Source organism: Ciconia boyciana, chromosome 7 (assembly GCF_034638445.1).
Source record: "Ciconia boyciana chromosome 7, ASM3463844v1, whole genome shotgun sequence".
Lineage (NCBI taxonomy): Eukaryota > Metazoa > Chordata > Aves > Ciconiiformes > Ciconiidae > Ciconia > Ciconia boyciana.
This window is the reverse complement of record NC_132940.1, coordinates 11229217-11243866: the sequence shown is the minus strand read 5'-3', so window position 1 is coordinate 11243866 and position 14650 is coordinate 11229217. Positions and strand designations below refer to the sequence as shown.

Here is a 14650-nt window from a genome sequence, read left to right as displayed (position 1 = left end):
TGTGAAAGCAGTTACTTGTTTCCACTTGTGAAAGTTCTGGGTGAATAATGTGCAACAATCTTTTAAAATATTCTTATGCTATTTATCACTTCATATAAATCAAATATAAATGTAACCCTCTATTTTGAGGGTTATATCATTGACCTAGAGAGCAGGTGGCATGGAGGCTGGCTGAAGTAATAATGGTAATATATATAGGTACTGGCAGCACCAGTGCTCCGGGAGACAGATGTGCTGTCGGAAGAGGCAGTTTGAAATCTTGAATGTTCATGTGTCGTTCTCATCAGAAGGGTGGTCTTAAAGGAAAAATGTCCTTTAGGATAAACTAGCATATTTACTTAAAGGATTACAGCTGCACCCTGTAAATAGTGTTTCAGACCAAGTAGTCACAGCTCAGCACTCTTTTATTAGTTATCTTACCTCTTAAAATGTGATTTATTATTTTTTTTTTTTAGGATACATGGACATGTAATGCCAAACTCCTTTGTGGAGTGGGTGGAAACCAGTCAAATCACACCATGTCCCTCATCATTTACTATCTAATACATTTAATCTGTAATATAAAATTGATTCTGAGTAGTTTCACCTTTATAAGGTACTTGCTGTTGGACTTTCTCCTATGTTTTGCCTAATTATTTAATCAGTGTTTTTGTAGTGCTACTTCATATGTTTGAAACTACCCTATCATTTTTAGATGTAAACTCTTAGTTGGTCCCATTGCACACAATAAAGTGTTAAGCCATCTTAAGACCCAGCTGAGTCTCCACCCTGTGAGTTCATCCCCATCTCTGGTCCGCTCTATCCCCTGGAGATCTGCAGTGTTCTCCTGACAGCGGACATCCTCAAATAGGTGCCCTGAAATAGGTCATTGGTTCTGTCTGCTCCCTCCTTGCTTCCATCTCCAGGCATTTTCTTTCTTTCTTCTTCCCTGGGTTGTCACTTCTTTAGATACTAACTCACTGGTGATTCAGGAAAAGCAAAGCTCATAATTATGCTGCTCGCAGTTCTGTAACTTCCAGCTCTGATGCTTTTGCATTGGCCCCACCATTCATGGGCTGTTTTGGAGGACTGTAAGAAGTGCTGTTACCAGCCCTGCTCTGGAGAAGCAGAAAAGGGTGAATAGCTAGGAGGGTGCAGGCTTGGCATTTCTCCAGAGGACAGGAAAAGTGCTCCGGGAGTCAGGGTATGGCTTGGTGTGTGGCTGATAAGGTTTTTGAAGGGGATTTTAAGACTAACACGAAATGAGGCATAGTGGAACAACAGGTATAAAAATTGATTGCTTTGATTGTGCTCTTTGTTGTCAAGACCACAAAGGTATCGAATTTGAACTACTGCCTATTGATTCCACAGCTGCACTGTGTTTGTCAAGGTGGAGGTGCAGAATGAAAACAATTGCTCTGTGGCTAGAATAATATTTCAATTGCATTGAGATGTCATCTGCTAGCGCTTTTTTCCTTCCTTATTTGGAAACTCAGTTGATCACAGATTTCAAAGGATGATTTCAGGAACAAAGCCCAGGTCAGTCCTTCTTTTAACCTTGCATACATTTAATCCTGAATTAGCTACATTATAGGAAGTATTAAAGGTAATACTGTGTGAGTAAAACAACTGTACAGTAGAGGAAAGGAAAAGGTTTGTCCACTCCTGTTACTGGACCACGATTCCCGTGGTGTATGTCTGTAAGTCACAATTACTGGAGCTGTGCTGCTGCAAGGAAGCGTTCTCTCTTTAAGTGACTTTTCAGCCCTAATGACTAGAGCAAAGCTTGTAAACATGAACCCTAAAAGCTCAAAAATTAGAAGGTAGATAAAGAGATTTAAAGGTCACTGTTTTCCTTTTTTGGCCAGTACCATGAAATTCCAGAGCTTTATTCATTCGTTCTGAAAATTTCTGGGGCTGACTGTGTTGGAATAAATGGGAATGTGTCATTTGAATAGGAAAAGTACCCTCTGCTAAGCACCTTTATTATATCAGATCTTCTTTAAAGAGGATAAATTAAATACATCTGCTCATATGTTGTAAGAGATTTATATGCATAGATAAGTAATATACTATATACACAAACAGAATAATAAACACTGTATAATAACTATATCTTACCTCTTTATCCATTTGCAGTGGCAAAAAGCTGTCATTGCTACGTAGACTTCACGGTTGGAAACTTTAATTCTTTCTAACAAATGAGAGTGGAATAAGTACCTTTTTAGAATATAAAACACACAACCTGTTATGGATGCTAATGATTTATTATCTTACATACTTGAAATGTTTTGATTAGATCTTGACAAGTTTGTCTGATGACAGGAATTTATTTCTTGATGCTGTAAGCTGTCAGCCTTGTGATAATTCACACATGAAATTTGCTCAGTACTGGTAAACTGTAATGAAATTTCAAATTGTAGAGAGCTCATCCTTGAAAATAACAACAGCATGTTTGAGATTTAATGATTTTTGTTGTTGTTTTTTTGTTCTAGTAGCTGTAACTTTTTGGTGTCTTTGAAAAACTTTGCTAAGTAATGTCCAGTGTATTACTTAACAGACCAGTCATTGACAGTTTGTCAATAACATTGTTAATCATTTAAGTCAGCATGTATGCCATAACTAAATATGGAAAAGAGGTTACCAGATTTTATGGATTTGTGCTTTTCTATTGACTTGTTTCAATATGCAGTGAAAACACTGGTTTTTGTCTTAGTGGGGATGAAAAATACAGCACGTAGACCAGTACTCAGAAAGTCAGAAACTGAAATCGGCCATGTCGCTGCTTCCCATTTTGCTGTGAAACGCCGGCGAAGCAGCCCGGCACCAGCACCAGTACGTCTCCGAGGTCTTGTCCGTCCGCCCGCCCTGTCCTGCCGCGGCGTGTCGGGCACGGCAGGCCTCGGCTTGGCCCGGCCAGTCTGCGAGGGGAATTTTTAATGCTCTCATTGCGTTAGGTCTGGTGAGAAGGGAAAGGCGCGGGTCCTTTCTGCCTTCGACCCCCCGACAGCAGTTTCCCTTCTCTTCATCCACAGCTTCCGCGCGCCGCCGTCCGGCCGAGGAGCGCGCCGGGGCGGGGGGCAGCGGCAGGGCCGGGGCCGGAGCCGAGGCCGGGGGCGGTGGCGGTGGCGGTGGCGGGCGGCGGCGGGCGGGGGCCGGCTCCCACCTAGCGGCGGCCCGCGGAAGCGCAGGGCCCGGCGGCCCTGGGCAGAGGGAAGCGGCGACGTGCTGGGGTGGGCGTTAAAAAGCAAACCAAAGCCGGCTGGTCATTCAGGGTGCTGTCATCGCCTCGTGGGTGCTCACGGTTCACGGTCTATTTACTTAAACAAAGACCTTAAAATCCGCGGTCTTCCTTTGCTGTTGCTGCTTAGGTGCAAAATGCTGCTTTTAAGTGGGAATTGTGTTTCATTGGCCTTGGATTTTTTGTGGTAATATATAACACAAGTGATGTATATGCTTGGAAAAGAACCCAAAAGCCACTCTGTTGCATTAATTTTTCCTTTCGGTGAGAATGTGAGAAGATACATGCAGCAGATGCTAGGCATATTGCGTACCACACTTCTGGAAGTGGTTCGGATATGATGCTGACGAGGTACATAGGACAGAATTAATTACTGCCACATCTACGCTTAGGCATAAATTTCAAAGTTATATTTGCTCTGTTGAGCACTTATGATTTTGTGACTGCAAAGGCCGTAATTATTCAGACAAAATGAGTAACTTTTGTACCCCAGACTACTGTGCTATGAATGCGTGCAGATGCACCTCTTACGCGGAGCAGTGCTGCACACATGCTATACACTGAGCATGCGTTCGGAAATGGCCAGCTTTTTATTAATTTCACCTCAGTCATTTATTGATAAATAAATGAGTAATATATCATAACAAGTAAAATTAACTCAAGGTTTTCATTCTTTTTTCTTCCAGAAGGAGCTCAGTCTCCCCAGAAGAGGAAGCTTGTAAGTATAATTATCCTTTATTCATCACTTTGTCTTGAATGTATATAGCTGTTCAGTTGTGGAAATCATTTAAATGGGCAGATACTCTGTTTTCTCTGTCAGCATTTTCAAGAATCTGTTGTGCACTTCGAAACAGCTAGCTTGTGTTTCCCTGAGACTGAAGCCTCTGTTCATTTCCTTAAGTGTAGTAGTAGCATAAGCTTACTTCTAATTATCAGCTTGAGCTGATCCTGATACGGAAGTAGCTGCGGTGTTGTGTTGCTCGCACTGACATCACTGAAGTGACTCCACAGAAGTCACTGATTATTTATGTGACATGGACAACTTCATCACTGCTCTTCAAACAGTCTGTTGACAGAAGTCTAAGCACACTGCTCCTGGGCCATGCAGGTCAGGTGTTTGTGGAGCAGTCAGTGTAATAGAGATGTTTTGACAAAGTAGCAAATGTCAGGAACCGTAGGCTTTTAAAAATGTGGTTTAAACAAATAGCAATGTTTTTTTAATGCATTATGATGTTTAAAGAATTTTAGCGAACTAACTTGTGTTTCAATGATATTATGAGAGCTTAGCTTCTGCTATACTTACGGATTTATGGTGGAAGAAATTGCATTATTGATTGCATTATATACAAGAGAAAGCTTTTGTACTGCCTGCTATTGCATTATGATTTCAAATTGTTTCCCAAAGCTTGTAGACTACAGACATGAAGCTCACAAAAGCATATAACCTTTCTTCCTCGCGTTTCTGGTTCTAATGAGAAATGATTTTCAGTCTTTCAATGTAAGCAATCGCCTTTGTATAAGAAAGAGTGTTTGGAAAATGCTGTGTAGTGCCAGTGATTCAGGGCTGAACAATACAACAGATCAAAAAGCCTTTTTTTTAAAATGGGGCATGACCAGACCTTTTTGCTCAGTTCGTACGACAATGGTAAACCAGCCAGGGAGTTACTTAATAAAGAACATGAAACACTGGCTCATTTTTTTTAACCAGTATGCCTTAAAGGCTAGCTTAACTATATTTGATAGATTTTTAAGAAAGGTGGTGTTCATGATTTGAAGATTGTGAAGGTTCTTTGAACAAATGGTGGAGCAGTGAGTTACCAGTAAGTTTTTTGTTTAATGTAACTTAGATATTTTTGTACAAAACTTTTGGAATTGAACTTGAGGATGCCAGAGATATTCCCTTCCCTCATTCAAGCGTGGAGGTGGGTATGACACAAAACTACTCACATATGTACATTTGAAAGATCTAAGATACAAACGAAGTGCTTCAAATGTGTAGTGTTTTATTTAGTAGTAACTAAACCCAATGACTGAATGTTTTATTTCTATATTGACTTAACACCTTCAGTTTTCATTACTTCACTTTAGTTTTCTTCCACAAGTGAGTGCCTTTTAAGCCATTATTGTGTGAAGAAATTTGGCAACCTGTGTCAAAAAGATTCAGGCCATAAATTTTAAGCACAAGGTTGTAGCTACTAGTGAAACTGAAAATCTATGAAGAATTGAAATGTCTTCAGTTGGTTGCCTGTGTTATCTAGTTGATTATTTGATTGCTGTTTCTGGAATTACAGATTCTGTAGTCAGTTCTACCAAATGATTTCTTGTTGTTTGAAAAGTTTGACTATTTAAGAAGCCAGTAGTGCATTGTGGCTTGTGTATGTTTGTGTTGATGCCATACTGTTAGCGTATAGGCTCGCTGAAAAGGGTCTTGTGGAGCTGATGTACATGATTTGCATATTCTAGTATCAGAGTGCTTACTTGAGTTTAAAAAAATCCACTTAGTCTTCGAATCAGGAATTAGAGAAATTTATATAAAGAAAGGGAATAATTATAATATGTGTGTGCATATATATGTTAAAAATGCACATATAATATGTATAAATTTGTTCAACTATTCTGTCAAAAAGGGTGGCCTAATGATGTGCACTTAAATACAGACTGTACTTAGTCTTAAATACAGACTATCAGTTCTTCTGGAGGCTTTTCCTCTGCTTAAATTAAGTTAACAGTGAACCTCATAAGCAAAAATAAATTCTGAAAATAAAATTTATTCTGAAAAGCTCTTGTTGTGCTGTAGCTAATGAGTAGGGATAGTTATGGATGTAGCTAGGTCCTGATTCATTGACTGTCATTCATTGACTTTTGCTCACCGACAGGAGCAGAAGGAGGAACTGACAGAAGGATGAAGTATCTGGCTTGGAGCCAGAAACCCTCAAGAGGTGCATCCATTTTCTGCACAAACTCCAGCCTTTGTAGCAGTTCAGTAGCAATTGTATTATATAGAAATATACAGCCAGTCAGCACTTTTCTGTGTGCTAGTCTGGAGGCTGGGGTGCATTTACTACTGTAAAAAGATCGTATTTGGGGAGGAAGTTATTATTTTCCAGCCAGCCAGAAGCAGAGTGAAGACTTGATTATTGCTGCTTGCTAGGTGATTGCTTTGGTTGATTGTTTAGTTAGAAAGGTTTTCCACTGTGGATGAGCTAGGGTATTTGTCGTTGCTGAATGGAAGAGGGCGAGCTCTTCCTGACAATGCTTTTAACTTTTTCTTTATCTGACTCTCATTGCTTCATATTTGCCTGGGTCAGTTTTAGTAGTATCTATTTTTCTGCAGGAGCTGATTGTAGGCATGGACAACAACAGTTGCTATGCTTGTTTATACTAAGGAAAAGGAGTGGAGTTAGATGTCTCAGTATTTTTGGCAGGAGAGCATGAGGAATTTTGTCAACTAAAAAGGTCTTGGGTAGAAGCTGAAGAGAATGAATGGTGGGATGGAGCCTGTGAAGTCTGTTGATTAGCGACGCTACTTCCGTATTAGCAGAAGGGAACACAAGCACACCGTAAACGATGGCTTTGCCCTTGGAGATCTTGCAGTCTAATCTTGAAATAATCAGCACAGAGTGATCAGGCATGTAAAACAGATGGGGGAATTGTATGCAAGGTGACATTAAGAGGAATGCCTGATTATTTAGATACCATTTTGTTGTTAATGTGCTTAAAGCGTGTGTGTTTCTGTAGGGGGGTTATGTTTAATACACTAAAGGAAATTATACTCAACTGAGTTGTAGGTTGTTAAGAGGTTGAATAATACAAGTATGAGAACAGGAGCAAGTAGTTATATTCTGTCTCTGGTGTGGTTCAATAATCAGAGTTCAAAGTTTTCCTTTAATAGATTATGCATATAAATGTATTGGTTATGTTTTTCCCATGCTTTGTTCACAAAAAATAATTAACATTCATGAATATTTTCTTTAATTTCAAATAGTGAATGTGAAGTGATAGACCCAAACTTTGATTTCCATCCTATTAGTGGAAGTGGTTTAATTATTTTCAGCCATTACCCTGTTCCGTTCTTTTGGTGCTACAGCATGTACAGAGATTGTTTTTTGTATTGTTGGCTTCAGCTTTCAAATGGTTTTGATGTGCACCTGCACGTGAAGCGCACTACAGACGTTCCAGACTTGAAAAGACAAAGGTGGGGACTGCGCAGCAAGACGAGGCTTGTGATGAAGCGCTCATGCGTGTTCATGTGTATAACAGCAACTCGGCATCCAAAAGACCAGGCTGTAAACTGCAGGTTTTCATTGTGGCTGCAGAATGCTCAACACCGTCCTGGAGCTCACTATTTCTTCTAATTGGCTTCTTGGCTGATCAGCAGTCACTAAATTGAGTTGGGGTTGCATTTGAGCCATCTGTTTTCTTGTTCAGTACCCCATTTTTAATAAATTCAGTTGTTTATAACATGAACTTTATTGACCCGTTCAGGTTTTTTATGGAAAATGTGGGTTTATATTTGAAATCCTCATGGTTTCTTAGGCAGGGTTACTAGCTTGGCTTGCTGTAATTTTTGTACTATCTAAATGTAAAATTTTCGAAAAAGAAAATATTGCTTTCCCACATTATATCTGAATTTGAAGAGAGTAATTTCTTCAGCAAACTAGATTTGCTAAACCAGTTTTTAATTTCAGATGCAAGTTATTTTTGTTAATTCTTTCCTGCTATCAATGATCTGTATCAAATATACTTTTAAAGTCTGTGTATGAACGGAAAAAGAACACAGAGGCATAAGAAACATGAAAAATAATTATAATCCAGAATATATCCAATAAAAATACACATTTAAATTAATATTACAAATGGCTGTTTTGATGGTAATAGGTGCTGATAAGAAATAGTATTTACCTCAAGTTTTTATGTCTATCTTCATGAAATGTGGTAAGCAACATAATAGTGTTTGCTAAAGACATGTGCAAGGCTTTTATAGTGGTCTTTATTCCTTCTAGTATCTTTTTAAGGCAATTTATGTCCACTGTGGGGCTCGTTTTCTCTCTTTCTCTCCCTCCTTTTCTGCCCTCCCCTTCTACTTATAAACCTCCGAAGGTTCTTAGTTTCTACAGCCCTAGATGTTTCATGGGGTGTTTCATTAAACAAGTCTTCATCATAATTTGTTGAACTTACCCTCAGCTTCCTGACAGGAAAGTAACATACAAGTACACCAAGGAATTTATTTGGGAGGACATGCTGAATACCAGTTTATATCAGTTTCTACTTGTATTCTTTTTAATGCTTAGACCTTGGAAACAACAACAAGTTTGATGGCAGGAACAAAAATTTCTGGCCTTTAGAGCTGGTTTATGTCTTTATCTTGCCATGCTCAGGTGCTGTGGGAATTTCCTTTGTATCTGCAGAGAAATGGAGTATATCATTCTGTTTCTGTTCGTCTTGGTGGGTAGGCAATTCTGCTGGGGATTGATCGATGCTGTTTCCCTGCCAGTAGCAAGTGCTGTGCCTCAGGCATGGAGAAGCCAAAGTGCTGGAAATGGAGAAAAAAAACAGTTCTGAAAAAAGAGTAGGGAGTTTTGCTACTTTTGCACTCTGTTCTGTCTTGGATCTGGAAATAGAATAAGAAATAATGCCTCCGTTCAATGCTTTCTGCTTGTGATACTTTTTATAGATGGGGAGAGAAAGAGGTGGTATTTTCTAACCACTCCATCCTTCTCTGAGCTGCACAGAAGCAGCTCACAAGCAGTAGATCAAAAATAACCCAGTGCTCTTAAGCTGATATGTGGGGCTGGCTCTGGAGGTGGAACGTGCCGAATTAGTCCTGCAGGTCTCTGTAGGAGTGTTGCTATTTGTATATTAGGCTTTAAAAATAATTTGAAAGCAGTGTTTCTATAAAAGAAGTGATATAGTGAATAAGGGGGATTTTAGTGTTCTGTATATACTGCAGTCTCAGAGACAAAGAATTTATGGAGGTTTTAATCAAGGATTTAAAAGTGAGAAAAGTCTTTTGTGCAGGTTTTTATTATCAAGTTTCTACTACTTAATCTGGGTTCTCATTTAATAAGTATAATAAAATTATACATAACGTACCAAATTTGTATCTTTTGTTGCTTGCTGTGCTTTCTTACTCTGCAGGCATGGCATGGGGGCACAGGGGCTCTGTTTTTTTAAGGAACAGCCACCCTGGACCTTACTTTTGAGACTGGCAGTTTGTTCTCCTGATGGGACATAGCTGTTGAGAGGTTGTGATCTTGTACTGTGCGGCACTCCTGCTGTGATTTGAATCATGGGAGGATCTGAAGATATGAGTTGTAATCTGGAATTCGACTTCGTTGATGAGTATTTGTGAATAGCAGTCTTTACCTGCCTAAATACGGTTTTAACACTTTCAAGTCTATCAAAGATACATATTTGGAATGTGTTTTGGGAAAGCTACCTTCTTACAAATACACATTTAAAAAATGTTGGACATTATTTCGGGACAGTTTTGTTAATAGTATGAAATTGATTTTGAGCTGATTGAAGTTGCCATTTGCAAACAAAAATGCAAGACTTGCATTGTACACAGGAACGTTGTCTCCTAATGAAGGTGTTTCCTCCCACCCCCTCTTTCAGCATTTGGCTCCCTAGGCTGCTGCAATTGCTGTTGCTCTGTTTTCAGTGCTAGAATCCATAAAGTTTGTAGCTGAAACAGCTTGGGAGTTACAGAAAGATGTTTAAAGTTGTGCGTGTTCCTAAGGGGATTGATTTCTGAAAAAGGGATGGTTCACATGTTCCCCGCCCGTCAAGAACAGCTGCTCTTTGCACCGCCGATGACTCTGCAAGGGCTTTGGGTGGGAGCAGTGACTCTGTTCCTATTGCAGTGTGAGTTTTCAAGCTGCTATGTGAGATTTCTGCCAGAATCCTTTCAAGTGTGCCATTGCTCCCTTTGGCTTTACGCTTTCCTTCTGATTTGGTGAGAGCAACTGTTCCTGCTCCTGGAAGCCCAGGAGAAGTTTGTTGCTGATTTGCTGTGGGCTCAGCCTGAGTGAGTCAGGACTATATTGCTGGCTGCATGACGGATCAGATGGCTAGTTTGTGTCCTGGACTTTTCTGCACCTTCAGTTCATACTAGTGGGCTTCGTTTCCTTTCTCTGGATGCTATGAATAGACTCGTAGAAGTTTTTTGGTTTTTTTTGTTTGTTTGGTTTTTTTTAAAAAATAATTAGGTTTTTAACATGAGCCATGTGATTAATCTGGACCATTACTGAACTCCTGAGGTCTCTGTGACACTGGGGGTACTTGAAGAGCTTGGAATTGCACTGATTGTTCTGTGCTCTCCGTTGGAGTGATAATGGTGGGCTTTCGTTCCTGTCTCTAAGCCTCTTATGCTGGGAAGAAACATAGTGTATCAGCACAATGATGAAACGGAGGAAACAGAGGCTTGGAGCCCCATCTCTGCGGATCCAGTAAGGACTGTTGTGAAAAATAAATTGCACTTAAACATTTCAAATTGAAACTATGAAGAAAAACAAGCCAGAATTTTCTGTGGCCAATAGACATTGCTTTTATTTGTTAGAACTTTATCTGTCATGCTTATTTGGCTGTACACAAAATTCCATTTGGAAGCTTTAACATTTTACTTTTTTGGAGCATTTAACATAAAGTATAGCCAAAAAAGAGCAATATTTAAATGTTTTTAAATGGGGGGTACATTGTAGTTAGGTTTTGTACCAAGCATTAATTAATTAATGTAGTAAAACTGAATGTTTGTAACTCTGGCTTTCTAGTTTGATCACTCTTCAGATTTAAAAAGTACTTTTAATAATCCGCCAGAAAGCTGTCCCAAGGCTCAAATCTACGGAAACCTTTGCTACCTTTATTATCTTTTTAAATTAAGAATGCTATCGAAAGCTTTTAGATTCGACACATACAAAAAAATCTTTATTTACATTGCCACATGTATTTCTACAAATGAAATTTAAACAAGCAATTCCTTTTAATGCTTGGGTCCTTTATAAATGCTTTGAAATCTACTAATTAAAACTGCTATTTATGATTGTCGTAATTATATTTGTTATTTTATTAGTTAAAATTAAGGAAATTGTGTATTTAATACTCTGTGTGTAAGTAGAGGAGGTTAAATGAACCTGTCATATAGTCAGTAAAGGGAGGAGCAGAGTAAGAGGCAGGCTTAACCTTTTCTGTCTGCAGACTGTAAAGCTCATCAGCTGTTTAAGCAGAGGTTGCTAGTGGGGAGGATTTCCAATATGTAAAGGTTACTTACGGATATGTATTTGGATTCATTAGGAAATTTAAAGCAAGGAGCATTGACAAACATGCTTGACTTCAAGACTTTCAATGTAAAATCTGAATACTAAACAAAACTGAAAGATGCCGCAGATTTTTTTGCTTGCTTTTATGCTTAAATATGGTAAATAGAAACTTTTTTCATCCCTCAATCAAAATCAAAGTTATAGTTGTAAAAATATGGTGGCACTAGTTTGTATTCTAACACATAAGCACACTTTATAATACCAATATTTGTAAGTTAACTTTTACTTTATTTCTAGTGAAGGACATCTCATCGTGTATAGTTCAATAAAGTAGGTGTTAGAACCTCTTTTTTTATGTTTATGTAGAAGTCTGTTTGCAGCTTTTTGGAAAGCAGCTACTTTGAGAAATTTTCTGTGCTCTCTGTGTATACGAATACGTGTTGGCTGCTAACCCTGCAAAAGCAGTATAGTTTACAGAACTGAGCACAGAGCTGGGAATCAATGTCCTCAGCTGTAACCCTGATGCTGCCATGGATGTGCTATGGACGAGTCACTTAACCTCTTTGTGCCTCAGTTTCCCTATTGCTAAAATTAGAACAAAGCCATTTTGCAGTGCTGCTTTCAGGCTTAATTAGTTGTTGTTATAAAACACTGTCAGTGCTAAATGCTGTTTTCTACTTAATGGTTTGTGTAATTCATGTTTTCACAGTTGTGTATTTCTATTGTTGCCACTGCTGTGGTGTGGAACCATGGCTCCCAATTTGTGAAGGCTGCGATATATAAATGGTCCATGTCTGTTACTGGTGTGATTATCAACTTTGTTAATATTTCTCAATTAAAAGTTTTACATTAGGGATTGACAGTGGTGTGTGTTCCAGAAAGCTTAGGAATCACTACAAAAAAGAATTTGGATCATTCCAGATTGGAAGATTTTCACAGTGGAAAAATAATGTTGACTAGCTATTATATTGAATCACATACATTTTGGTTTAGATGATAATTGAAAGGATGACTTAGTTTATTGCATTTATTAAGAAGATATAACTTGTATTTTGGAAGAATCTTTTTTTTTTTTTTCTTTATTGAAACAGAAGTTGTGAATACTGATGCTGATTTATTTTTTTTCTACCGTGGTACCTTGTCAGAATCTCCTCTCCTTTGTACTCCCACTGCCGAGGAAGTGATGTTCATCAGCACATGTTCTCTCCTACATCTGCTCCAGGTCTGCAGCACCTTAAATTCCCGTTTAGTGCTGACTGTGCACTTGTTACTTCTCCTCTAGTATTTTACCTGAACTCACAACCCCAGAGCAATCCATCTAGTCCATGCTACAGCCGTCCTTTCCAGTGGAGGTAAGGAGAGGTATCAGCTAGGAATTTCTAACAGTTTGGTGTTGGTGTAACCATTTATGAACTTACCAGCTTTATCATTTAAAAGAATAATATCTAACAGAAGGGAACAGCCTTGTAGTTGTAATTTGCTTCCAGTTATTTAGGGTTCAGGTTGATGTTGCTTGTTGGTACAAATTTTTTTAGTTCATGTGTAGTTTAAGGCCCTGCATAGGGAAGAATATAAAATTAAATGAGGAATGGAAACCTGTCTACCTGTGTGTGCATGCAAATTCCTGGTTGTACCCTGTGCTAGCTTCTGAGTGCATGTGCAACTTGTACCATGGAGCAAAGGAACCCTCACAGGTATCGTTGATGTCAAGAAAACCAACTTGAAAGTAAAACAGCCTAGAGTGGGGTTCTTAAAAATCCGTGCCTAGAATAGCAGATCTGTGCCTAGAATAGCAGTACTGTTCTCTGTTCTGTTCGCTGTAAATCCACGTTAGTTTCTTACAGAAGCTAGCAGGCTGAAGCCTCTGTGTCCAGACACAGTGTCTACAAAGGATAACAAGTAGAATCAAGCTGGTTGTTATGAGGCTTAAATATGGGGTGCAAGAGTTTGTAAACCAAAAAAAAGTCCAAACCAGCTCAGTTTATATTAAAGCATTTGAGAGCTTGGCTGATGTATTTTTCCTTCAGGAATAGCCCTTCCTTTACATTGTGCTATTATGGAACATATAGGGCCATCAGCAACCCCAGTGGAAACTTTCAGCTTGTTCACTAAAAGTGAGCTTCTTCACCCAGTGAGATAGTTACTGACAAAGGCTAACACAAGCAAGAGATCTTTGTGTGTGTGGTTATGAAATCGGAGCTCAGTGGTACCTACTTAAAACTTGAGCCAGCAGAGCCATCAGAGGGCTGGTTTTGAAGTTCACATGCTGCAGTGTGGATGTAGCTGGTCAAATTTCAGTTACTCATCAGGTGGTAATGCAATAGCCCCTGAACCTAGACTGTTATTTCAGAGGGAGATTGCTCTTGCTGGCCAGCTCTGGTAGGAGTAACAAGAAAATGTGAAGTTGAGCTATTTTAGGCATCTGTCCCTCTAATGGAGAGTAACATATATTACATCTGTTGGGTGGAAATCAGGTTGTCAGCAAAGGAAAGAGATGTTGCATACGTCTGTACTTGGTGTATTGTGCACTGCCACGAAGAGAGAGGTGGTTGCCCAGCACGCCTGCCGCTTTCCCTGCACGTTGGGCAGCACATGGTGAAAATTCTTACTATGGTGCTCATTTTGGCAGCACTTGCAGTGAAGCAAAGGGCAGTGGATAAAGAGCAGTCTCAACGTTTTAGTGTCATTGTCATCAATATAATTTTAAATTATTGTTTGTTACTTAAAAACAGATATTGGGTAATGTTACTTTACAAGAGTGATTAAATGCTGTTTAGCATTAGGCTAATTAACAGACTCGTAAGTAGTAATTATGAAAATTAGATTACTGCTAAAGTCAGTTGAGAACTGTTCTTTTTGGAGAGGAGATCTAATGATTATCGATTATTTTCAAAATATTTTGGTACTTACTGCTTTTTTTTCTCTGAGAATTCTTCAATCTTCAGGCTTTTGACATAGGCCAGTGAATAACTTTCTCTTTAAGAATAGTTCATATAAAAGCCTTAGTGTCAAGTTATATTCCACTGTTACTATGGACTCTTCTTGATAATAATGTTTTTCACATATGGGGACCTTCCAACCATCTGCTCTCTAAATACTGAATGGTTGATGATTCACAGATACATAACTCTGTGTAAGAGCTTAGGTCTACTATAATAACTTTTTATTTTTG

At 38.9% G+C, this 14650-nt stretch overlaps 1 protein-coding gene across 7 annotated transcripts in view; it reads left to right on the top strand.

Annotated features, from left to right (window-relative positions):
- MAST2 (microtubule associated serine/threonine kinase 2) overlaps nt 1-14650 on the top strand; it is a 197486-nt gene that overhangs the window by 83013 nt on the left and 99823 nt on the right. For 5 of the 7 annotated variants that reach the window (XM_072867322.1, XM_072867321.1, XM_072867320.1 and 2 more), the window contains exons 4-5: nt 3907-3938; nt 12624-12830. In XM_072867322.1, the coding sequence (XP_072723423.1) occupies nt 3907-3938; nt 12624-12830 (239 nt within the window). The remainder of the gene's footprint in view (nt 1-3906; nt 3939-12623; nt 12831-14650) is intronic. The other 2 variants (XM_072867325.1, XM_072867323.1) reach the window with 1 other exon arrangement.